This window comes from Tasmannia lanceolata, unplaced genomic scaffold (genome assembly GCF_043159265.1).
Source record: "Tasmannia lanceolata isolate RefF3 unplaced genomic scaffold, GAP_Taslan_0.1 ptg000005l, whole genome shotgun sequence".
NCBI classification, from domain to species: domain Eukaryota; kingdom Viridiplantae; phylum Streptophyta; class Magnoliopsida; order Canellales; family Winteraceae; genus Tasmannia; species Tasmannia lanceolata.
Genome location: NW_027518682.1, coordinates 17691841 through 17717450, shown reverse-complemented (window position 1 = coordinate 17717450; position 25610 = coordinate 17691841). Strand labels below are relative to the sequence as shown.

Genomic DNA, 25610 nt, shown 5'->3' with positions numbered 1-25610 from the left:
TCATTCCACCTCTCAAATCACTATCATTACTTCTATAATCCATCCCTTCGCTATTTCTTTTCATATTTCTTTGTTTCCATCCCCTTTCCTCTTCCACACTAGACAGCTATATTTCGTCATTTCCTCGTTTCCATAAGTTTGGGGCCATGGCCAACGGGTACATTTGTAATTGGATAGAAAGAAAAGGAAAAGGTATTGCAATTGAAGAAACATGAGCCATGGGTATTTCTGTAATTGAATACTGTTAATTTAAATAGACCGTTTTACCGAATCCTTCTTCTGCCAGCAACAACCCGTTGTTGCGTCTTTGCTCTGTCAAAGCTCCTACACATTTCTCTCATTTCCTCTGACTTCAATTTTCTCTTGTCTTCTTTGGCACTCTCTCCGTCTCCATTTCAAAACCGCCTTTCCTTGTAAACCCAATAAAATCCCTCTCCAATCACATCTTTTCAACACCACCTCTCTCTCTCTCTCTCTCTCTCTCTCTAAATAAAACAATCCAATATCCATGGCTTCCAACAAGTTTGCAAGCATGTTGCACAGAAACACCAACAAAATCACTATAGTTCTCATCTACGCCGTCCTTGAATGGATTCTGATAATCCTCCTCCTCCTCAACTCCTTGTTTTCCTATCTGATCATGAAATTCGCCTCCTTTTTCGGCCTAAAATCTCCTTGTCTATGGTGCTCAAGAATTGATCATGTGCTAGAACCCGAAAAATGTATGAATTCTTACAGAGGTCTTGTCTGTGAGACCCATGCCACTGAGATTTCTAAACTGGGTTTTTGTTTGAATCATCGAAAATTGGCGGACGCTGGCAATATGTGCGAGGACTGCTCGTCCTCACGACCTTCGCAGAGCAAAACCGATTGCAGGATCGCATTCTTCTCTTTGATCAAAGAGATGGGTAAGAATTCAAGTGACAGTAGATCGAAAATTGAGACTGGTGAGAAAGATTTGAAGTGTTCGTGCTGCGGTGTGAACGTAGGGAGCGAATTCTATTCGCCATATTTGTTGTTTAAGCCATCATGGGGTGTTTTGGATTATACCCAGAAAGGTAATTTGATTAAGAATCAGTGTGAAGAATACGAGAATTTTGATGGTTTTAGCGATGACAAGTATTTGGATCCTATAAAATCCGAATGCGCAATTGGCTATGACAAAGATGAGATCAGAAACAGAGATGGTGAGGCAGAAAACCAGATGCTTTCTGATATTTCTGTTAATAAAGTTGTTGAAGAAACAGAGGATAAAGAGGATGATGAGTGTTCAAATAGTCCGCCGAGCTCCCAATCTGAAGAAATCAAAGGGGATGAGATATGGACTGTTAAGTCACAGCAAGAACCTGTTGATGATGATTCAAGAGTGCATTTGGAAGGAACTGCTATTCTTCCACCATCTGATGATAATGACATTTTGAATCAGGTATGTGTTACAGAAGATTCATCTTGCCTAATGCTTACTACCCGTTTGGGAGAATGCTCTGATGACAGTCGTTTTATTCCTATCAAATTGATCGATTCTACGACTTTGAGGAACCAAAATTCATCAAATTTCAGAGAAGATGAATTGTTGGATGCCAAATCAGAAATTCATAAAGAAGATGTGCCTGTTGTTGCTACAAGGAGCATTTTAGAAGATAAAGTGGTAGTACTTCCAACTAATGAAAGTGAGGATGATACAATATCTACAAAGCTTGAGATTAGCAATGAGAATGAGTGTTCTTCACTCTTTCCTGCCGAAGACCCTGATGCAGATTTGGGTGAAGAGATATGTAATCAAGTTGCTATTGCCCAAGCAACCCAAATCTCAGCTAGAGATGGCACAAATGTGGAAGAAGCAGAGATGGATTTTGATGAACCCCAAGGTACAATGATTACAAAGATGCAATTTCTTTTCCATCTTTAAGCAGTTTATTATGTTTCTATATTCATGCTAAATTCATTGTTATATATACCCTAAAACCTGCATTTCATTGATACAGTATCCGAGGAAAACAATAAAATGGAAGATACTGTGGATCAATCAGAAAGCTTCACGGAGAGAGAGATCTTCCATGAGGACACTATGGATTGTCATCAAATTCATGAATCTATCCCGTCATTAGAATGTCTTCAGAAGGACCAGTCTTCGAAAGATAACGATGATGCTGGTGGCTGTACTACTAGTGATGAACTCGCGGAGGATGAAGACCGAGGTATTCTTGCTGCCTCAGATTCCTATAAGTCTTTCCTTTTTTATTCAATCAAATATGATCTGAAAAGCATGAATGTTATATTAGATTTAAGTTTCTAATGTCTGGTTTACATGCAGTGCCCGAGCCTGCGAAGAAATTGGCTACAGATGGAGAAGACTGCTTCTCAGCATCTCAACCAGTACTTAAAATTGAACTGGTTAAGAGTTTTGAGAAAGGTGAAAATCATCATTTATCCACATGTTCAGAACTAAATGAGGCAGGGGAAGAGAGAGCTCCTGAAACACCAACTTACATGGGGGGGATCCATACTCTACAGAAGAGATTACTGTTTGGGAAAAAAGAATCGGGCACAGAGTCATTAGATGGGAGCACCATAAGCGACATAGATGGCTGCGAGGGTGTGAGCATAGATCGTCTGAAAACAGCCCTGAAAGCTGAACGCAGAGTTCTGAGTGCACTGTATGGGGAACTAGAAGAAGAAAGGAGTGCTTCAGCAATCGCAGCTAACCAGACAATGGCAATGATAACCAGGCTTCAAGAAGAGAAGGCTGCGATGCAGATGGAGACATTGCAGTACCAGAGGATGATGGAAGAACAGTCTGAGTATGATCAAGAAGCCTTGCAACTTTTGAATGAGCTCATGGTCAAGAGGGAGAAGGAAAAGCAAGAGCTGGAAAAGGAGTTAGAATTATATCGCAAAAAGGTCCTACATTATGAGGCCAAAGAGAAGAGGATGGTCAAGAAGAGTGCTTCATCCAGCGCTGAGGACAGTGATGAGTTATCTATAGATCTTAATGAAGGGGATGACAGTTTCTATGGCCTACAAGAAAGCACTCAGAACACTCCACAGGATGAGGTTCTAAGCTTAGGTATGGGGCAAGAGAGCGCGAAGCATTTGGGTACACTTGATGAATCACTGGATGAGTTTGAGGAAGAGAGGCTCTCCATTCTAGAGAAGCTCAAGACATTGGAGGAGAAGCTTTTCACATTGGATGATGAAGAAGAGCACTTTGAAGATGTAAAAGCGATCGAACATTTCTCGGAATATAATGGCCAACTGTTTAGTGAGAACTATGAATTGTGTGATGAAAATGAAAATGGGATACCAAATGGTTTCTCGGAAGAATTGGGTACAAACGGTAATCATCATCATGAGAGAAGAAATATAGGTTCCAAAGCAAAGAGACTCCTTCCTCTTTTTGATGCCATTGGCATGGAAAATGAAGATGGATTACCAGAAGAACAAGATCCTAGTGTTATTTCACAAAACTCTGATTCCAAGTTCAACTCTTGTGACACTAAGCTTGTTATTGAAGAGGAGATGGATAACGTATATGAGAGGCTGCAGGTTCTTGAGGCGGATAGAGAATTTCTAAAGCATTCTATCAGCTCCTTAAAGAAAGGAGACAAGGGGATGGAGCTTCTTCAAGAGATATTACAACACCTTCGCAGTCTGAGGACTGTGGAACTTCGAGTGAAGAACACGAGCAATGCTTTATCATGACTTTCATCTTAATCAGCACAAGGTATTACAATATCACCTTAATTTATTTTCATCATTTGGATCCCTAATACAGTTTACTAGTCTGTTAGTGCTCAATGGACCAACTTGAATATATTCTTGTTTTTCATGATAGTTGAATTCTTATTTTCTGACGTTGGCAATCGACTACGAATACATTAATCAATTGTCATTAAGTCTAAGCGTAAGCTGATATACAGTTCCTGATCTAATTTGTCTTGGAATTTCAATCGAAGGACAAGAAATTCTGATGTATCATTTGTTTCACTGGTGCAGGTTGCTTGATTGAGTCGAGTTGATCGACAATTTGTGCAAGGCATCTGGGATGGATGTCACAGTTGGGGAGATTCATGGGAGTATGGTAATCCCTCTAGGGAGGGAAGCACCTGGTTTGGTTTGTTTTATGTTGTTGCAGGCTTGCAGCTGTGTGTGAGCTGACTAGAAATGGAGTCTGCTCACTTCCTACTTTTTTTTTGTTTCTAGGCATGCCCAAATTTTTGTGGGTTTCTATGGGACCCATCACCTCATTTTAGGGGGAAGTGGATGAGGTAGGGAGGAGTGGTGGGTCAGCCACTCTGTTAGTTTAGTCCGTGGGAGAATTCCTGGTTTGCAAAGCTGGAGAAATCTAACCATGATTCCAGTACCAGGTATACAACAATTGAAAGACAGGGATTAGTACAGTTTCTTCTTTCCTTCACATTTTTTTTTATTTTTTTGGGGAGATGGGTAAAGGAGTATCCGTTTCCTCTTGCATATGAGTCTTGATCAATTTCTGAGTATTGTTTGTTGGCTACTTGGACTTGTACATCAAGTGTATTCATTTGTATCTATAAATGTGTGTTTATTATGACTTTTGGAGTTCTTGAACTTTATTTGCCACAAAACCTGGTCAAAAAGTTAATTTCCATCACTTTCTTCTTTCCCCTTTTGTGGCAGGCTGGTCTCAAAACTAGGAAACAAGGCATTTCTTTAAGCTACATTCATCTTTTGAGAGATGAAGTGGGTTTTTCAAACATGCCCACATTCGACAACATAGTTTTCTTTAAGCAAGAGGAATCTAACCCGAGTTTATATAAGCGATTAATTTATGGATCGGTTCCATATATGTTGATATTTAGTCATACTAGTATAGTTACAAGAAAGTGCAATTCACATGGATCTTTACAAGTTTCGAAATTAAATTGCAGAAATAAAACTTCACTTAAACATTTTCTTGCTAATTGTATATGATTCTTGGAAAGACCTCTTCAAATTGTCGTAGATATGAAGTAACAGGTGCAAAACCGACTCGCTACAAGGTTCAAACAGTCTTTTTTGCTACAGACAATTTCAGCCTTTGATCAATGCCCGAGATTGATCTACCTAATCTATGGTGCTTGCATATGCTGATGTGAGTTCATGAACCAAGGCATGCAAAATGTGCTTAGCAATTGATCGAAGAGATCAATGGTTGAGAAATAGCAGAACTGATTAGGGATGATGTGAATGGTCATCAGCCTAATGTACAACACTTGGATATTTCCAAAGTTGCCCTCTTAATTTCTCTCTAAGCTGTAAAAATAAACAGAGATTGCGTCAAACAGAAATCAGCCTTGAGGGTTGAGATTAAAAACATGTTTTCTTAGTGAGATCAGATCAATCTCAGCCCTTTCACAAGAAATTAGAAGGTTGGTTTCTGGGCGAGGCAAGGAGGTGAAACAATCTAAAAATAAACTATTCCAGTCCATATTCAAACACATTTTCTGAAATTTTTTAGACTTCCGGCACCTTACCTCTCTTAATCATTTAACAGTAGGAAATCATAGGAAAATTTTGGCCCTGTAAATAAATAAACCAAAACAACTTAGAACTCTAAATATTTGATATTGGCACCCTTTCTCCCTCTTGGCACTCCCAGTTTCAGATTCGAAGAAGTCACACCAAAAGTTGTTAAACTGCAGATTTTGAGTAAACTTAAAATTTTGGTTCGAGTATTTTTTTTTCCTCTCTTGTAAACTGTTTGGATACACAACAACATACATGTATATGTTCACAATGTCGCTAGGATAGTGAATACAAAAGTTTAGGCCAAGTTTGGCAACCATAAATTTGTTTTTCCCCCATGGAATATTAGCTGAGGTAGAGACTTGAGAAACTTGTTTAAGTATAGATGATTAAATGACACCAAGTCTAACAGCTTAAGCTTTTGGAGTTAATGTTTTGTTTCACTTAGTATCAGAGCTTTTGCCTCACGGCTGATCATGGGTTCAACACACAACTCATTGATATTAAAACATGTATGGCCAACCCAAACCAGGGCAACATATGAGGAGGAATGTTGAAGTATAAATGATTAAATAATACCAACTCTAACAGCTTAAGCTTTTGGAGTAATTGGTTGTTTCACATAACTTAGACCCCCCGTTCGTTTAAGATCCTTACAACCAATTGTGAGTGCTAAACCAATTATTAGATTCAACTTTAAACGTAATTTTAAGTCTAACAATCAGTTTGGCACTCACAATAGGTTGTTATAATCTCAAACGAACATAGCCTTAGGGGTGATGGAGTGAGAAAATTCTGAAAAGCACGAAAGAATATACTTCACTCGGAATACAAATTATTTTTCCCCTCTTTTTACAGCCATTTCTCACCCTCTCCTCATCCATGCTCTCTGTAGTCTCTGCTCCCATCCTCTCTAATCCCTTACTACTTGATAAACTAAATATTCCGTTGAAAAAAAAATCATGATTGCCAAACATGGCGTTGAGCTCTCTAATATTACGTTTCCTGCTCTTGCCTCCAAAAAAACTGTTCAGCAACAAATGCCCTCTCAAAATTGAAATAGTAAAGGCATTACAGTTTAAAATCCTGTCAGCATACAACGTTTAATTTAACAAAATACTATAGAGGAAGAACAAAACCAAAAAAAAAACTGCTACTGTTCAGCAACAAATGCCCTCTCAAAATTGAAATAGTATAGGCATTACAGCTTAAAATCCTGTCAGCATACAAGATTTAATTTAACAAAATACTATAGATGAAGAACAAACCTATGCAATGAGTACGATGAAACAGGACAGAAAACCCTTTGATCCCCTCCTATTCAAAAAGGCCCGCATGATTAATTACAAAAACAAGGCCGTTTGTTTGGTGATGAACAAGTTAAATAGTTGTTGCTGGTTGCTTCCCCCATCAACCTGCTTCAGTCAGTGGCGCTGTTTCCAGCCCAAAGTAAAAAGCTGTCCTGTGATCCAAACTCCTACAAACACAATTGGAAAGTTGATTAATTACAATCACAAATTCAACATCAGGAGAAAAAGTTGAATTGTAAACCAACATACCAGTTGGCTCAGTCGAAATTCTGGAGCCGTATCAAGTTTGATATTTGTATGATCAAAATGGGGTAATTTTTGGCACTCCTCTAGATCCTTTTTAAGATCTTCTGCTCCTATGAGAGAGTAGTCAGATAGGCGAGGCATAAGCTTTTTTGTTTCATCATCGCCCCCACAAGATGGCTGACTTTCAAGGAGCTCATCACACAGAGAAAGACCTTCCACGAGTTGCTGAGAATCTAACAAGAACTGTGATTCCCCTTCCCACCATTTAGGATCGTCTGTGTTATGGTTTTCGTGATCATCCATCTTTTCGCCCCATTCAGCTTGCATGTATGTGGAAAGGCTTTCGTGATCATAAATCTTTTCGCCCCATTCAGTTTGCATGCCATTTTTGTCATTTCCAGCCTCATAGATTGCTGTAACCTATGTTATCAATTCAGAGAATTAGCTCAACAAAATATCAGAATCACATCAAGATTCAGATGAAAATGTGAGATTAGATTTTTAGGAGTGCTAGAGGTTAGCAGTACTTGGACGGAGGGTTCCTCGAAAGCAAGTGTTGGTTCTTGGATTGAGCCGAGATTAGCATGCCACTTTTCAGAACGAGGGGGGTCTGGTATCACAGGTTTGGGGGTAATGGGGTCTACTTTTACGATAACAGCTTGGGTGATGTCGAGATCCAGGTCTTGCTCATTAGGTTTGGGGGCAACGGGGTCCACTTTTACGATAACATCTCCAGTGATTTCAAGATCCAGCTCTTGCTCGTTCTTTTCGCCTTGCTTTGACTGCTGCTGATAAAATATTTTAGAAACAACGTGCTCTCCATCTTTCTCATCCTCACCCGTGCCAAGGTGATATTGATGCATCACCCAGTTGGTTTTCTCAGGTTTCTTACCTTTTTCATTGCCAATATAAAGAACCATAAACTTCTTACACCCTTTTTGTATCCCATCCATAATCACAGGTTTCGTCTTTCCTGTCTTATGCCAACGGACGTCCCCTAAGTTATTTTGAATCTTTCGCCGCTTCCGAGTTCCAGTGTTGTATGCCTTGATTGTTGTGTGGAAAAAGTGGGACACACTTCCATCTTGCTTGACTCCTAGAAGCACATGTTTTGGCAGAAGTTAGTAATCATAAGGGGCCGTTTGGATACACAGATTTAATAATCCAAGATTGTAAAATCCTGGATTTACCTAAAATGTAGATTTTATAAGCCAAAAATAGGATTCTACAGTCCCTTGTATGTAAAATCAAGGTTTTAGATTGGAAAATCCTGGTTTTAGCTTATAAGATCCAGGTTTTTTACAATCCTAGATTATGTAACCAAATGGGGGGCCAAAGTTGGGAAGAAAGAAAGCAATGCCTATCAGGTAGTAATCACCTGGTAGATTCTGGGGATGGGTATAGCAGATTCCATCCTCTTCATCAACAGTCGGTATGAACTCGTCAATAAATGGATGTGGTTTTACATCCTCCACACCAACTTTTGCAAGTAAATGCCAAAGGATCTCTTGATCAGACGGATCAAATTTCACACCTCGGGGTAAACCTGGCCAATCCTGAGTAACCTGAAAAATGGTAGAAATTGTTGTAAGTGTAGAAATATTATCTTGTAATTATGGTTGGCCATTTTGGAGAGTTCAATCGAGGTTTTTATGTTTATTGGCTGTGTAACTTTAATAAAAAGGGCTCCTTTACAGAGCTTAAGCATGTCAAAGTTGCATTGTTGAAATTAATGAGAATGTGACCTCTCCACACCAAGAATTTTCAAGGCTATCAAATTAGGTTGACATCAAGCACATAATTTGGACGCCTTCACTAAGTAAACTAGTGCAAAAAAAAAAAATAACGCACTAGATTAAATATTCTTCTTTCTTGTTCTGTTTAGTCCAAATATTTCTTCATCCTTTTTGACAAAACCCTTCCCCAAAGTCTCCTTAAAAATTCTTCCTTTTTCAGAAATATCTCACATTTGTTGATAATCATATGTGCATGAACCATAGTTTACAGAGATCTTCGTCAGACAATATAATCTGATCTTATCTCCATGACAACTTTCATTTGAAGAATCCTTGATGATTCTGTGTTATCCGGATATACTCATCGTCCATGAAAAGCAGCTCCTTTTATTAATATAAATTACTTTCCTCCTTGATTATGTGTTATCCAGATATATTCATAGCCAATGGAAAGCAGTTCCTTTATTATTATACATGACTCTCCTCCTTGATATAGTGTTATCCTGATATCTTCATCAACCATGGAAATCTCCTTTCATTAATGTACATTGTTATCCTCCTTGACACTGTGTTATCCTGATATCCGCATCCCCCATGACAATCTCCTTTTATTAATATACATGACTCTCCTCATTGATACTGTGTTATCTGGATATCCTCATCGCCCATGTCAATTTCGTTTTCTCAGCAAGAAGGAGATGACTATGAGGAGACCACCGTTGTAGTCACACCATTGTGGCCATTTCTCCTACGTTACTTGCTTTGATTCAATTAAGATTTGGTTGTTTCATTAGCTTGAAATTCCACAATAGAATATAGATGAAGATATTCGGATGCAAAAAATTCTCAAGAATCGTGTACACTAACTAAAATACCCTAGTCAAGCAAAAGAGGGAGTACAAATAAGTAGTGTATGTTTCATAGTTCTAAATTCCACAACTAACAAACCTGCATTTCCTATCACATATTGTAAATTGATTATGATAAAATAAATTAGTAAATTATTTAGCCAATTGTAAATTGTAACGAGCATAAACCCATGTAAAATCGACTTCATCTTTGAATACTATTTTCCTATCATATTCACAATCCTTAGAAGGTTAGATTCTTTATCGTGTTTCATTCACTTTAAGTGCCCAGCCACAGTTTTAAAAAATTATAACCAAAAGGACAAAATAAAACAACTAATGGACCAATTACCAGTCAACTACAATATTTCTAACTTTCCATCTGCCTGCAATGCATCAGTATTCAATTTACCCTCAATCTGTGTACTTAGTAAGTGTATAGAAGTTACTAATACCCAGATGGTCTTTATATAGTTTCCTATCATTCATTTAAAGAGAAAATCCAGACTAGTAAGGAAATCATACATCGCTGTTGTCGATAATATGGTTGCAGCTGGGACAAGCTCTTGTGGGGTTGCTTTTCCACTTGATTTTTTCGTGATCAAATGTTTCGGAAGCACTCTTGATTTTTGTAGCAATTCTCCTGCTGTCGACTAACCATGATGGCCTGCATCATTTAAATTGAATAAAAAAACAATAGCAAGAGAACTCGAGTCACTCCCAATTCACCAATGCAAAAAAAAAAAGGATTAAAACAAGTATAATTAGGTTTCCCCTACATAACTCGAGACTGAAACCTCTCAAAATTAAACGTGTGTGTTTGGATGCACACCCAAATTACTAAGTGGGTAAAATTTGGGCCTTTTTGGATTAAATAAACTACTATCTAAAAACGCCCAAATTAAAATTTGGGTATGCGCCAAAAATCTCGTATTTGATAGGGTTTAATGGGCTTCCTTTAGAAAACAAACGCATTGGTTTGGGTGCTACAAAGATATTGTATTTGAGAGGGTTTCATGGCATTCCCTTGTAACATAATCACACTGCATTACAAAATAGGGGCATATTCATCACAACAACAACAAAAAACCCATACAAAAGAGCCAAGTGTTTGGTCTTGGAACAGTTAGACGTCCTTTGTTTCTAGGGTAATGAAAATGGAAACCAGAACACATCTAGCAATTGAAAGAGAGAAAATGGAATAAAGTAAGAGAGGAGGGGGTGGGATTTGAACATGCATACCCGGCCATTATCGGAAGAAAATCAAGTGAAAGGGGCGGATTTTAGCACCGACTGCGTTTGAAATGAAGAAAAAAGGCATGGCATTTTAGCACTGATTTGGGTCGTCGGAGTAAACGACGGAGTCAAATCAAAAATAGTGTACACCACTTTTCGTCGTCTCTACGGAAATGTATTCTTGTACGGGAAAATGTGGTGTATAGGAATAGGAAGATCTTGACCATTAGAATTAATTCGCCCCCCTCTAGGATAAATTCGCCTCCAACCCTCAACAACATGTAGGGGTGTAAATGGATATTCGGAAATTCGATTATCGTCCGCATCCGAATCCGTTTAAAGCGAATATTATCCTAATCCGTTTCAAGCGGATATTATCCGAATCCGTTTATGAGATATCCGGCTCTTAGCGGATGCGAATCTGGTAAATGGTATATCCGATCCGTTTAACATCCGAATCCGAGAAGTAAATCCTTTTTATTTATTATTAATAATATCATTAATATTTATTTTAGTAATGACACACTATCTTTTGTTTCTATAAGAAAAGTGAATATTCTTTTTAGAAAAAACAAAATAAAAACAAAAATAGCCCAAACCCATTCCATCATATACAAAAAAAAAAGGAAAAACCCAAAGACCACTACAAACACTATCATCCATCCCCATCCCCATCGCCTCCCTGTCTCTCTCTCTCTGCCTTTATTTTAAAAGAAAGAAGATGATCTCATATATTTTAGGGTTTGAGAGTTAATTTTGTAAAGAGAATGTAGAGGTCTAGTTTTAGGGTTTGAAAAATTCATTCGAGTAAGTAGGAGAAAAAAGAGAAAGTGCTGTAATAAAATGTTCGAATTTAGCGGATAAACGGATACGGATAATATCCGAATTCGAACAATATCTGACGGATACAAATTCGGTAATAGATATTAAATATCCGTCGAATCCGAGTCCGAATCCGAATTCGGATAGTGTATATTGTAATCGAATTCGGATATAGCCATATCCGCTCCGAATCCGATCCGTTTACACCCCTAACAACATGTACAGTCCTTTGTCTCAAAACCTAGTGATCTAACAAGGAAGGTGGCAACTGGGCCGTGCCTGCACAGCACGATTTCTACAATGACGTGGGGCCGTGGGCCGTGCCTGCACAGCACGATTTCTACAATGACGTGGGGCCGTGGGCCGTCGGCCATGCCGTGTCTAACCTCAGGCTTATTTGTGCTGGCACAGCACGGCCCGTGGCCAAATCGTGCCGTGACGGCACGGCCCGTTGCCACCTTGAAAACAAGGTAATCCCAAACATACTTATTCTCACAAGAGAACTCTACTTTCACTTTGAACATGAACCATTAGTGGGGCCCAACATTGAATGGTTCAGATCTTTGAAGAAGCTGGAAACGATAAGAGTGTATGGTAAAAAAAAATCGCTTTGGCTCCACTATGTTCGAAGATCCAAACCGTTGATTTGTTGCGACCCAACCTAAATAGGTCTTGCCTCAAAAATCATCTCCGTGGGATGATACTCTTACATATGTGAAGATTTATATATGCTTCTATTGTATCATCTTTCTTTAATCAATATTCTGGTAGGGGTCCGTCTAACCCCAACCTACGCATAAAAAATAGATTTATATATGATGTTGCTGTATTAGATCGGATGGTTAGGATCATCCAAATGAAGATGCGTTTTGGAGCACAACCTATTTACGTTGACTCTCCACAAATGTAACGCTTTGGATCTTAACAAAACTTGGCTCAGGTCGGGGTCTGAGGAACTCTCCTCATACCCCTTGCTAATAGTCTAATAGCAAGGGGTGTAGAAATTCAATTACTTCTGAAAATAAAAAGTAAGCATGGAATTGATATTTCCATACCCACCATCTTTGCTGCTATAAAGGGGTATGAGGAAAGTTCCGCGTACTGTTCCTCATACCCCTTGCTAATAGTCTAATAGCAAGGGGTGTAGAAATTCAATTACTTCTGAAAATAAAAAGTAAGCATGGAATTGATATTTCCATACCCACCCTCTTTGCTGCTATAAAGGGGTATGAGGAAAGTTCCTCAGACCCCGACCGGAGCCGAGTTTTGTTGTTTGGATCTTCGAAAGAAGTGGCCCTAAATAATTTTCTACAAAGTGCGCATTGATGTGCCTATTCGAAAAAAGTGGCCCTAAATAATTTTCTACAAAGCGTGCATTGATGTGCCTATTCGAAAAAAAAAATGGCCCTAAATAATTTTCTACAAATTGCGGATTATCTGATGTAGGCACGTAGCCACGTAGGTGCCATATAATAGGTGGGGCCCAGTGTATATTGCAGCTGTTCATACGTGAGTATATATTTTGAAAAAAATACAACATCATTCAGTTATTGGGCCCCAATGTTACTAGATTGTGCTCCAAAATTCATCTTTACTGGGTGATCCTAACCCTCTAGCCTATAGATAAACAACACCATAAAGAAATCTCAATTGATCGAAGGGTTAAAATCATCCAATGGAGATGCTTTTTGTGGTACGACGTATTTACGTTGGGGACTAACAACTGAATGATTTAGATCTTTGAACACGGTGGCCTCCATTCAATTTAAAAAAAAAAAATTGCGTTTACCTACATACAGATATCGTATAATACATCTATTAGAAAAGTTATTGCGGCCCATGTTATTCCAATATCCAAACACTCATTTGATGGGCCCCAATGTGAATAGGCCTTTCACCAAAAGTCATGTCCATACGATGATCCTAACATTCCAATGTGCAGAGGTTGATCATTGGGTTTTGATCATCATATCGAGATGATTTTATGGGCAAGGCCTATTTACTTACAGCGAGGCCAATAAGCAAACAGCTTGGATCTTTGAACCAAGTGCGCCCAAGTGATTTTTTATTTTTATTTTTTTTAAATACACTTTTTAATGGTTTCCACCTTCTTTAAACAATTCGTTGTTGGGCCTTACCAAGGGTTTGTGCTCAAAGCGAGAAGAAAGAGGGCTGGCTTCGAGAATAAGTACATGTGGGGCTTACCTTGGTCATAGATAAAAAAAATTCACTTGTTAGGCCCCACATAAGCTTAAATGCGCCCCTTTTCATCACATGGGAAACTCACCTGCAGTGTACGTGGCAATCAAATCTGTTGAATCCTTCTGACGTGAAGTACATCTGCCCCTCTGCAGTCATTGATACACTGTTGTTGGGTGTCCTAAGTGATGAAAAAGAGGCGCATTTATCATTTTCCTATTTTTATCCTAAATCCCAACACTCTAAAAGTTCTTACCCAGGCACAACGTTTTCGAAATACTAGTTTTGTCTCGTCTCTTTTAGTGAATTTCTTCCTATTTTCCATTACAAAGCCCTCTGTCCAATATACAGAACTTGAAAGGAATTACTCTTAGCACAAGTCAAAGTCTAGCTCATATTTCTTTCCACGTAAAAATGTGGCAAAACAATTTTTACAACCATTTTTCAGTGGTCCTAAATCTTGTTTTATGTCCATTTTAGGTCGAATGAACAGAGCATATGTAAAATGGGCGTAAAAGAAATTTTACACCACCCATTTTTAAGTGGAAAGATGAGCCTAAAATTTGTTTTGTTTTATGTCCAATGTGGGGGGTTAGAATCACAAAATAGGAGTTGATTTTGTCTCTCTTCTTTCCTTACAAAAATATGTGCACCCATCATGGAGCACGTCCATCATCCCAGAGAGAAAATTGGCTCGATGAAGAGAGGTTTCCTGGCTTCTTCTCCCTCTTTTTGAAAGAGGTAAGAGAAAAACCAGAAAAAAATCCGAGAGAGAGAGAGAGAGAGGCAGTGGGGAGGAGATGAATGCGTCTAACAATCTTCTCTAAGGCCCTGTATAGATTGCAGAAAAAACATTTCTTGTCGAAAAAAATTTTCCTAGGCTTTTTTTTCATTTCCATGATTTAGAAGGAAATGATAAATTAGAGTGATAATATTATAAATTAAAAGTCATCAGGAATAAAATTTGAATTTTTGTGGTTCAAGTTACCTTTTTAATGTGTAATTTAACATTGGAGAAGTAAGAAATTTTAGAAAAGTCACTCTTTTTCAAACTTTTCCAAAAAATTCCCACAATCCAACAGGGCTAAGTGAAAATAAGTTTTTTGCGCTACTATGAGATGAAAACTGAAGCATGAGATCGAGTGCCGATAAATCCACGTCATTTCCTCCCTTAAAAGAAAGAATGCAAGTGAAAGGAAGGAAATCGATGTGGAAGCCTAAAAGAGTGATTTTCCATTTCTTTTCTATAACACAAGCGCATCAACTCGACAAGATATATGTAAAGGAGAAAGAAAGGAAAATAAATTCCTATTCGGCGATGATTTTTTTGCTCCCTCCCCGGGATAATGCCTTGATTTGACGTCAAAAAGCATTTTGGTTGCTTGAATTTGGCTGGGACATTAGTAGAAGAAGACGTCAAAGGGAAGAAGACAAGCATAGAAGATGAGGAGAAGAATAGTGGAAGATTGGTAAGTAGTGTTTGGTTGCGCGGCAATCCGTGAGAAGATTAGTGGAACATGTAGGGGTGTTTTAGCAAAATCGATAGTGGAAGAGAGAGAAAGAGAGAAAAGGGAATAAGACAAGAATCTTCTCCCCAAATTCCACCAAAATGGTGAAAGATAGTGAGAATAGTAGAGGAGGGAACATTGTGGCCACGTAAGCGTCATGTAGGAAAAAAGGTAATAATAAGCCACGTAAGAAAAAAATGTAATAATAATGTCTCGAGGATGTTTGGGGGTCAAAGGAAGTTTGGGCAACCAAACATGATTTGGGGAGATCTTCGGAAGATCAACGGCGATGATCTCTCACATTTGAGAAACCAAATGCATAAAGTTTGCCCACAATTCACGTTAAAAATGGAGCGTCCAATAGGATAATGCACCTCCCTTTTAACTTGATTCGACGTCAAAAAGCATTAAAGTCTGCCCACAATTCGCATTAAAAAGGGGGCACATTATCCTACATGGGCCAAAAAATCGTCTCACTTCTTATTTCTTAATTTTTCTTTTCCTTCCGAGGTAAAGGTCAAGCAGCCAAAAGATCTTGCATTTGGAACTTTGGCTACCGTTCAGCAACAAATGCCCTCTCAAAATTGAAATAGTATAGGCATTACAGCTTAAAATCCTGTCAGCATACAAGATTTAATTTAACAAAATACTATAGATGAAGAACAAACCTATGCAATGAGTACGATGAAACAGGACAGAAAACCCTTTGATCCCCTCCTATTCAAAAAGGCCCGCATGATTAATTACAAAAACAAGGCCGTTTGTTTGGTGATGAACAAGTTAAATAGTTGTTGCTGGTTGCTTCCCCCATCAACCTGCTTCAGTCAGTGGCGCTGTTTCCAGCCCAAAGTAAAAAGCTGTCCTGTGATCCAAACTCTTACAAACACAATTGGAAAGTTGATTAATTACAATCACAAATTCAACATCAGGAGAAAAAGTTGAATTGTAAACCAACATACCAGTTGGCTCAGTCGAAATTCTGGAGCCGTATCAAGTTCGATATTTGTATGATCAAAATGGGGTAATTTTTGGCACTCCTCTAGATCCTTTTTAAGATCTTCTGCTCCTATGAGAGAGTAGTCAGATAGGCGAGGCATAAGCTTTTTTGTTTCATCATCGCCCCCACAAGATGGCTGACTTTCAAGGAGCTCATCACACAGAGAAAGACCTTCCACGAGTTGCTGAGAATCTAACAAGAACTGTGATTCCCCTTCCCACCATTTAGGATCGTCTGTGTTATGGTTTTCGTGATCATCCATCTTTTCGCCCCATTCAGCTTGCATGTATGTGGAAAGGCTTTCGTGATCATAAATCTTTTCGCCCCATTCAGTTTGCATGCCATTTTTGTCATTTCCAGCCTCATAGATTGCTGTAACCTATGTTATCAATTCAGAGAATTAGCTCAACAAAATATCAGAATCACATCAAGATTCAGATGAAAATATGAGATTAGAATTTTAGGAGTGCTAGAGGTTAGCAGTACTTGGACGGAGGGTTCCTCAAAAGCAAGTGTTGGTTCTTGGATTGAGCCGAGATTAGCATGCCACTTTTCAGAACGAGGGGGGTCTGGTATCACAGGGGTCTACTTTTACGATAACAGCTTGGGTGATGTCAAGATCCAGGTCTTGCTCATTAGGTTTGGGGGCAACGGGGTCCACTTTTACGATAACATCTCCAGTGATTTCAAGATCCAGCTCTTGCTCGTTCTTTTCGCCTTGCTTTGACTGCTGCTGATAAAATATTTTAGAAACAACGTGCTCTCCATCTTTCTCATCCTCACCCGTGCCAAGGTGATATTGATGCATCACCCAGTTGGTTTTCTCAGGTTTCTTACCTTTTTCATTGCCAATATAAAGAACCATAATCTTCTTACACCCTTTTTGTATCCCATCCATAATCACAGGTTTCGTCTTTCCTGTCTTATGCCAACGGACGTCCCCTAAGTTATTTTGAATCTTTCGCCGCTTCCGAGTTCCAGTGTTGTATGCCTTGATTGTTGTGTGGAAAAAGTGGGACACACTTCCATCTTGCTTGACTCCTAGAAGCACATGTTTTGGCAGAAGTTAGTAATCATAAGGGGCCGTTTGGATACACAGATTTAATAATCCAAGATTGTAAAATCCTGGATTTTACAACCTAAAATGTAGATTTTATAAGCTAAATATAGGATTCTACAGTCCCTCGTATGTAAAATCAAGGTTTTAGATTGGAAAATCCTGGTTTTAGCTTATAAGATCCAGGGTTTTTACAATCCTAGATTATGTAACCAAATGGGGGGCCAAAGTTGGGAAGAAAGAAAGCAATGCCTATCAGGTAGTAATCACCTGGTAGATTCTGGGGATGGGTATAGCAGATTCCATCCTCTTCATCAACAGTCGGTATGAACTCGTCAATAAATGGATGTGGTTTTACATCCTCCACGCCAACTTTTGCAAGTAAATGCCAAAGGATCTCTTGATCAGACGGATCAAATTTCACACCTCGGGGTAAACCTGGCCAATCCTGAGTAACCTGAAAAGTGAAAAGGATCCAGATATTCTAAAAATCTAGAAATGGCCTTGTTCTGTGCACGGGATAATAGTTTTAGCCAATCAACCAAATGAATATAAATTTTGCAATCTAGGGTTGAACCCGGAGCTCAATTTGTGTTTGGTGCCAGCTAACCTACCACAAAGCAAGAATAAGAGCTGCAAACTGAATGAAGAGCCAGCTAATGATCTAATAAATATTCCATTTTCATATGGAGCTAGCAACACAGTTTCAGAAGGCAAATGTGTGTAGGTTTAAAATGCTACCAATAATTTATAACACAACCAAAAACCACTTTCATTGCTGCCAAATCCCAACTGAGATCCTCCACCATAAGACAAAGCTAGGTCACAATGATCCATAGTGCTCTACAAGTACATGGTATGGATGGATGGCATCTGGCATCAAAAAAGCTAAACTAAAAGCAAATTTCAAGATACAGAAAATCATACAGGTGCTAAAAATTTAAATGTTTTCTCTTCCACATGGATATAAATTATAAAACCCAGAGAATGTATAGCGTCGGCATGATTTTTTTATTTTTTTTTTAATGATAGCATTGCCATAAATTAATTAACCACCAAAGTGTTGAAAACACAGGTCCTTCATCTTCCACTGAAGGAGAATTCAAACTTCAAATTTGATCAAAATTTCAACTATCTTTGACATGGTCAAATGATTAAAATTTTTGTATACTTCATCCAGTCCAAAATTACGACAGTTAAACAGTATTGAGGGTTCAACTCCGCAATGAGAGTTCCAATTTGAAAGGGAAAAGTGACATCCATATCTTTTGAACTCTGTTTTATTCCAAAAGAGAACTTCAAATATGATTCACAAAACTTGATACAAACTAAAATTTCTATATCAATTTAATCAACGCTCTGATAAAATTGGGTCTAGTATCACTAAAATAAAACAAGATGTATCCAACATAGTGTCGAGGGTTTAGTGCAGAGATCTGAGACCATCAACAGTACAATAATGAAAGTACTTTGGCAGAGTAAGACTCAGTTTTCCCTTAATCAAGACTAATGACTACTGGAACAAACCACCTCAATGAGGAGACCCATCACTTTCGTGATTAAAAGTAGCTCTTCTAACCCAAATCCCCCAAGCTCCACTGGAAGAAAATATTGTGACATACTGGCATAAATTTACGTTGCAGCAAACCGAACATGAATATGTTGAGTTTGAAACATTTGTTTTAAAATGCGGATGCGAGACAAAACACAGCTAAAACAAATCCTAGTCAACTCGCTGCGGCATGGGCAAGTACTTGGTTGATGCGGGCATAACTCAAAAGAGTCAAAGGAGTTCTGATTGAATTCATAAAACAAAACGCGGACTCGGACAATAACTCGGCCGAGGTAAAAGGTAGTCGACTCAAGCTAGTTGATGATTGACAAGAGGATATTTCAAATAGCAGCTTGAATTGCAAACTGTTTAAGTTACAACTCCTAGAGCATGGATTCGTAAATGTTATATATCTGTCAGCACGGATTTGTAAATGTTATATTTCTGCCATTTATGAAACAAAGAGGTAATCCAAAACCTCGACTTTGCCATGGTATCAAGAAAGGTTAAACAAGAGAGTCATTATGACATCCAATTAAATCATTGATCCTTTGCATCAAACAAAACGATGTCAACAATCTGACAAACAACACTGAGGGTTTGCATGTTGGCTAGTCATAACATACATATTGTATACTCTAAATGTTGCATTGCCTTAAGGGTATTTTATTCCCTCCATTCTTTTACAGAGTATTTATTGTATACAAAGGATCTAATCCTCATTTATTAAACAAGGGGGAAATCCAAATCCTCAATGTTGTCATGGTATAAAGTAAGAGTGAACAAGGGCATCATCAGAATTAAGTGCTTATTCCACTCACTGAACCAAACTTCAATGCAAAAGCATGTTAAATTGGCCTATTCAGCACCTCAACAACTAATAGCACCATGAAGTGTGATCTGTCAGTGACAGGAGCATGACAGGAGCAATTGATTCCATTTTGGCCCTCACCAGGATTTATAGTTTGCAAAATTCTGGCATTGTGATTGATGATGATAGCTTGTATTGATTAAAATCCTAAAGTGGAAAAGAAGACACTGATGTCTCTGTATTGAATTTATGAATTTTCAATTTATCAATTCAATCCTAAAGTTTTCTGTTTGAAGCAACAACATGGAGTTTCTGGTTGTGACTCAAACAGACTTGTCCTCTATAAATCTTTAAGGGTGTTATTGTTGGCTTGATTTTTGCCGAATCATGTTAGCAATTGTTGTAAGTGTAGAAATATTATCTTCTTTAAGGGTGTTATTGTTGGCTTGATTTTTGCCGAATCATGGTAGAAATTGTTGTAAGTGTAGAAATATTATCTTGTAATTATGGTTGGTCATTTTGGAGAGTTCAATCGAGGTTTTTATGTTTATTGGCTGTGTAACTTTAATAAAAAGGGCTCCTTTACAGAGCTTAAGCATGTCAAAGTTGCATTGTTGAAATTAATGAGAATGTGACCTCTCCACACCAAGAATTTTCAAGGCTATCAAATTAGGTTGACATCAAGCACATAATTTGGACGCCTTCACTAAGTAAACTAGTGCAAAAAATAAAATAAAATAACGCACTAGATTAAATATTCTTCTTTCTTGTTCTGTTTAGTCCAAATATTTCTTCATCCTTTTTGACAAAACCCTTCCCCAAAGTCTCTCTCCTTAAAAATTCTTCCTTTTTCAGAAAAATCTCACATTTGTTGATAATCATATGTGCATGAACCATAGTTTACAGAGATCTTCGTCAGACAATATAATCTGATCTTATCTCCATGACAACTTTCATTTGAAGAATCCTTGATGATTCTGTGTTATCCGGATATACTCATCGTCCATGAAAAGCAGCTCCTTTTATTAATATAAATTACTTTCCTCCTTGATTATGTGTTATCCAGATATATTCATAGCCAATGGAAAGCAGTTCCTTTATTAATGTACATGACTCTCCTCCTTGATATAGTGTTATCCTGATATCTTTTTTTTTTTTGAATGGTAGTATGATATAAGAAGACTGAGGGAGTCCCCCTCACAGAACTAGAAGAGAAACAAAACCAAAACAAAAACAAAAACTAAGAGATGAAATTAAGGAGGGAGAAAATCATAAAGAGTGAGAACTTGATTTGACACTCCATCTCTTGCTAACTTATCAGCCACCTCATTAGCCGATCTTCTCACCTGCTGAAAAGTTACCGACATTTCTTTGACGAGGTCCTTAATCTCATCAAAATATTGAAGAAAACGCCACGGGGGTTCCCGAGAGCCCCTGAGCCATCTTATAACATTCAACGAGTCCCCCTCCACCACACATCTAACTGAGCGCCCCCTTAACAAACTTAAAAAGCCTTGATGCACTGCCCTGACCTCTGCCTCATTCGAATCAGCCCTACCGATGGGCCCCGAAAAAGCCTGAAGGACCACACCGTTACTATCTCTTAAAACACCCCCAATCCCAGCTGGTCCAGGGTTCCCCATACTGGAGCCATCGAAGTTGAATTTGACGATTCCGGCAGTAGGGGGGCTCCATTTGGGGGTTAAAACTGGCCTGATTTCCTGACTCTCACAGACCAATCTCCACCCTTCCCACAGGTCATAGGCCGACACAAATCTGAATAACGGGAGTGCCCTTGCCCAAGATATAATCAGAGTAATGACCTGAATAAATAGTAAATGAGGAGATTTAGCTTTCCCTACAAAAACTCGGGAATTCCTTTCTTTCCAGATGACCCATAAGAATGCCATGAGTGTCAGCCACCACAAACTCTTGCCTTTTCTGCCCCATGGTATACATTTCAATCCATCAATCAAATCTTGCAAGCAGGAGGGGAACACCCAATTGATGCCGAATCTTACTAGAATCCTCCCCCAGACCTCCCTAGCTACTCGACAATGAATGAAAAGATGATCCACCGACTCCCCAGATTCAAGGCACATAGAACAGTGATCTATAATCAGCATATGCCTCTTTCGCAAGAAATCCACTGTTTGGATCCTATTTCTTATGGCGGACCATCCGAAGAAGCAAACTCTAGGGGGCGCTGCAGATTTCCACACCTTTGCTGCCAAAGCACTGCCCTCAACAGACACCACACTGTTGTAAAACGACTTTACCGAGAATCTGCCTGAAGAAGTGTTTACCCACAACCTTCTGTCATCCCCCGAGCCACTGACATAAGTCTCAGCAAGAAGCTGTAATAAGTTGTTCACCGATGGCAGCTCGCGGTCAAAAAAGTTCCGACGAAAAAGAGGCTGCCATATAACTTTACCATCATAGCACTCGAAGCAGTATTGGACAGAAACAAACTTATCTGCTGCTACTAAAAACAGATCCGGGAAAAGAATTTGAAGCGGAGCAGACGAACACCACCACATTGACCAAAAAGAAATCCGTGCACCGGAGTACACCCGAAATCGAACTCCTCGATGAAAGGTCGGAGATAGGCGGAGGATATCCCGCCAAATCGTCACCCCAGGATTAAGAAAATTATTTAGGGAAGTCCACTCACCTGGTGCAACACCATATTTATCGGAGATTACTCTGGTCCATAATCTTGCGTTGTCTTCGCCAAACCTCCATAACCATTTACCCATCAAAGCTTGGTTTAACTGCCTGATCCTTCGAATGCCTAGACCACCTCCTTGAATTGGCATGCAAACCTCTTTCCAGCTGACTAGTGCCATGACCCGATGTTGTTCTGAACCACCCCACAGAAATCTTCGCTGAAGCTGTTCTATACGTTTCACAACAGACTCCGGGCATTTGAATAGAGATAGTTGATATATTGGAACATTAGCCAAGGCCGCTTTAATCAAGGTTAACCGACCACCTTTAGATAACAAATTCCGCTTCCATGTATCAAGCCTTTTCTCTATTCTTGCCACAATGGGATCCCATGCACATTTACATGGGCGCCCTACTCCCAAGGGCAATCCCAGGTAGGACGCCGGCAAGGACTCTAGAGAGCAACCCATAATATTGGCTAAGGTAGAAGCTTCTTCCTCGCTTAGATTCAGAGCATATATTCGGGATTTAGAGAAATTGGAGCGAAGACCTGTGACTAGTTCATAGCACCTTAAAATGGCCTTCAGATTAAGAATCTCTAAGGCCAAGGAAGAGCTAAATAGGAGGGTATCGTCCGCAAATTGCAAATGGGAAACCTGCAACCCAGAAGCACGGCAGGAAACCCCTGAAATCAGCCCCTCCGCTTGACCTTTCTTCAACAGCACACTAAGAGCTTCCGCTATAATAACAAAGAGAAAAGGCGAGAGAGGGTCCCCTTGACGTAAGCCTCGAGACGATTTAAAGAAACCCTGTGGAGAGCCATTAATCAAAATTGAAAAGTATGCTGAAGATAAGCATCTCCTGATCCACCCTCGCCATTTCTCACCAAATCCCATTCTGTGAAGGAAAAAGTCCAAACATTGCCAATCGACTCTATCGTATGCTTTTTCCATATTCAGCTTACAGATAATACCTGGCACCCCTGACTTAGCCATCCAATCTATCATTTCGTTTGCCACCATCGAACAATCTATATGTTATCCTGATATCTTCATCGACCATGGAAATCTCCTTTAATTAATGTACATTGTTATCCTCCTTGACACTGTGTTATCCTGATATCCGCATCCCCCATGACAATCTCCTTTTATTAATATACATGACTCTCCTCATTGATACTGTGTTATCTGGATATCCTCATCGCCCATGTCAATTTCGTTTTCTCAGCAAGAAGGAGATGACTATGAGGAGACCACCGTTGTAGTCACCATTGTGGCCATGTCTCCTACGTTACTTGCTTTGATTCAATTAAGATTTGGTTGTTTCATTAGCTTGAAATTCCACAATAGAATATAGATGAAGATATTCGGATGCAAACAATTCTCAAGAATCGTGTACACTAACTAAAATACCCTAGTCAAGCAAAAGAGGGAGTACAAATAAGTAGTGTATGTTTCATAGTTCTAAATTCCACAACTAACAAACCTGCATTTCCTATCACATATTGTAAATTGGTTATGATAAAATAAATTAGTAAATTATTTAGCCAATTGTAAACTGTAACGAGCATAAACCCATGTAAAATCGACTTCATCTTTGAATACTATTTTCCTATCATATTCACAATCCTTAGAAGGTTAGATTCTTTATCGTGTTTCATTCACTTTAAGTACCCAGCCACAGTTTTAAAAAAAACAGCATTATAACCAAAAGGACAAAATAAAACAACTAATGGACCAATTACCAGTCAACTACAATATTTCTAACTTTCCATCTGCCTGCAATGCATCAGTATTCAATTTACCCTCAATCTGTGTACTTAGTAAGTTTATAGAAGTTACTAATACCCAGATGGTCTTTATATAGTTTCCTATCATTCATTTAAAGAGAAAATCCAGACTAGTAAGGAAATCATACATCGCTGTTGTCGATAATATGGTTGCAGCTGGGACAAGCTCTTGTGGGGTTGCTTTTCCACTTGATTTTTTCGTGATCAAATGTTTCGGAAGCACTCTTGATTTTTGTAGCAATTCTCCTGCTGTCGACTAACCATGATGGCCTGCACCATTTAAATTGAATAAAAAAACAATAGTAAGAGAACTCGAGTCACTCCCAATTCACCAATGCAAAAAAAAAAAAAGAATTAAAACAAGTATAATTAGGTTTCCCCTACATAACTCGAGACTGAAACCTCTCAAAATTAAACGTGTGTGTTTGGATGCACACCCAAATTACTAAGTGGGTAAAATTTGGGCCTTTTTGGATTAAATAAACTACTATCTAAAAACACCCAAATTAAAATTTGGGTATGCGCCAAAAATCTCGTATTTGATAGGGTTTAATGGGCTTCCTTTAGAAAACAAACGCATTGGTTTGGGTGCTACAAAGATATTGTATTTGAGAGGGTTTCATGGCATTCCCTTATAACATAATCACACTGCATTACAAAATAGGGGCATTTTCATCACAACAACAACAAAAAACCCATACAAAAGAGCCAAGTGTTTGGTCTTGGAACAGTTAGACGTCCTTTGTTTCTAGGGTAATGAAAATGGAAACCAGAACACATCTAGCAATTGAAAGAGAGAAAATGGAATAAAGTAAGAGAGGAGGGGGTGGGATTTGAAAATGCATACCCGGCCATTATCGGAAGAAAATCAAGTGAAAGGGGCGGATTTTAGCACCGACTGCGTTCGAAATGAAGAAAAAAGGCATGGCATTTTAGCACTGATTTGGGTCGTCGGAGTAAACGACGGAGTCAAATCAAAAATAGTGTACACCACTTTTCGTCGTCTCTACGGAAATGTATTCTTGTACGGGAAAATGTCAGGGTGTATAGGAATAGGAAGATCTTGACCATTAGAATTAATTCGCCCCCCTCTTGGACAAATTCGCCTCCAACCCTCAACAACATGTACAGCCCTTTGTCTCAAAACCTAGTGATCTAACAAGGAAGGTGGCAACTGGGCCGTGCCTGCACAGCACGATTTCTACAGTGACGTGGGGCCGTGCGCCGTCGGCCGTGCCGTGTCTAACCTCAGGCTTATTTGTGCTGGCTCAGCACGGCCCGTAGCCAAATCGTGCCGTGTGCCGTGACGGCACGGCCGTTTGCCACCTTGAAACAAGGTAATCCC

The 25610-nt window shown here is 39.0% G+C and overlaps 3 protein-coding genes across 3 annotated transcripts; 1 reads left to right on the top strand and 2 right to left on the bottom strand.

The window, feature by feature from the left end:
* The first annotated feature begins 175 nt into the window (after window positions 1–175).
* On the top strand, window positions 176–4639 carry LOC143876757 (myosin-binding protein 3-like). The gene is made up of 4 exons (XM_077378453.1): window positions 176–1868; window positions 1986–2198; window positions 2315–3724; window positions 3997–4639. Exons 1-3 carry the CDS (start codon window positions 509–511, stop codon window positions 3700–3702), a joined length of 2961 nt encoding a protein of 986 aa, XP_077234568.1. The 5' UTR covers window positions 176–508; the 3' UTR covers window positions 3703–3724; window positions 3997–4639.
* A 1872-nt stretch (window positions 4640–6511) lies between these two features.
* On the bottom strand, window positions 6512–11044 carry LOC143877775 (SUPPRESSOR OF GAMMA RESPONSE 1-like). The gene is made up of 6 exons (XM_077379995.1): window positions 10867–11044; window positions 10150–10291; window positions 8419–8605; window positions 7568–8136; window positions 7044–7460; window positions 6512–6961 (listed from the first exon to the last, which is right to left on the bottom strand). Exons 1-6 carry the CDS (start codon window positions 10872–10874, stop codon window positions 6905–6907), a joined length of 1380 nt encoding a protein of 459 aa, XP_077236110.1. The 5' UTR covers window positions 10875–11044; the 3' UTR covers window positions 6512–6904.
* A 4903-nt stretch (window positions 11045–15947) lies between these two features.
* On the bottom strand, window positions 15948–25610 carry LOC143876401 (SUPPRESSOR OF GAMMA RESPONSE 1-like). Its single transcript, XM_077378101.1, has 6 exons — window positions 25113–25610; window positions 24394–24535; window positions 17714–17900; window positions 16943–17427; window positions 16349–16765; window positions 15948–16265 (listed from the first exon to the last, which is right to left on the bottom strand). The coding sequence occupies exons 1-6, from the start codon at window positions 25118–25120 to the stop codon at window positions 16200–16202; spliced, it is 1305 nt and encodes a 434-aa protein (XP_077234216.1). The 5' UTR covers window positions 25121–25610; the 3' UTR covers window positions 15948–16199.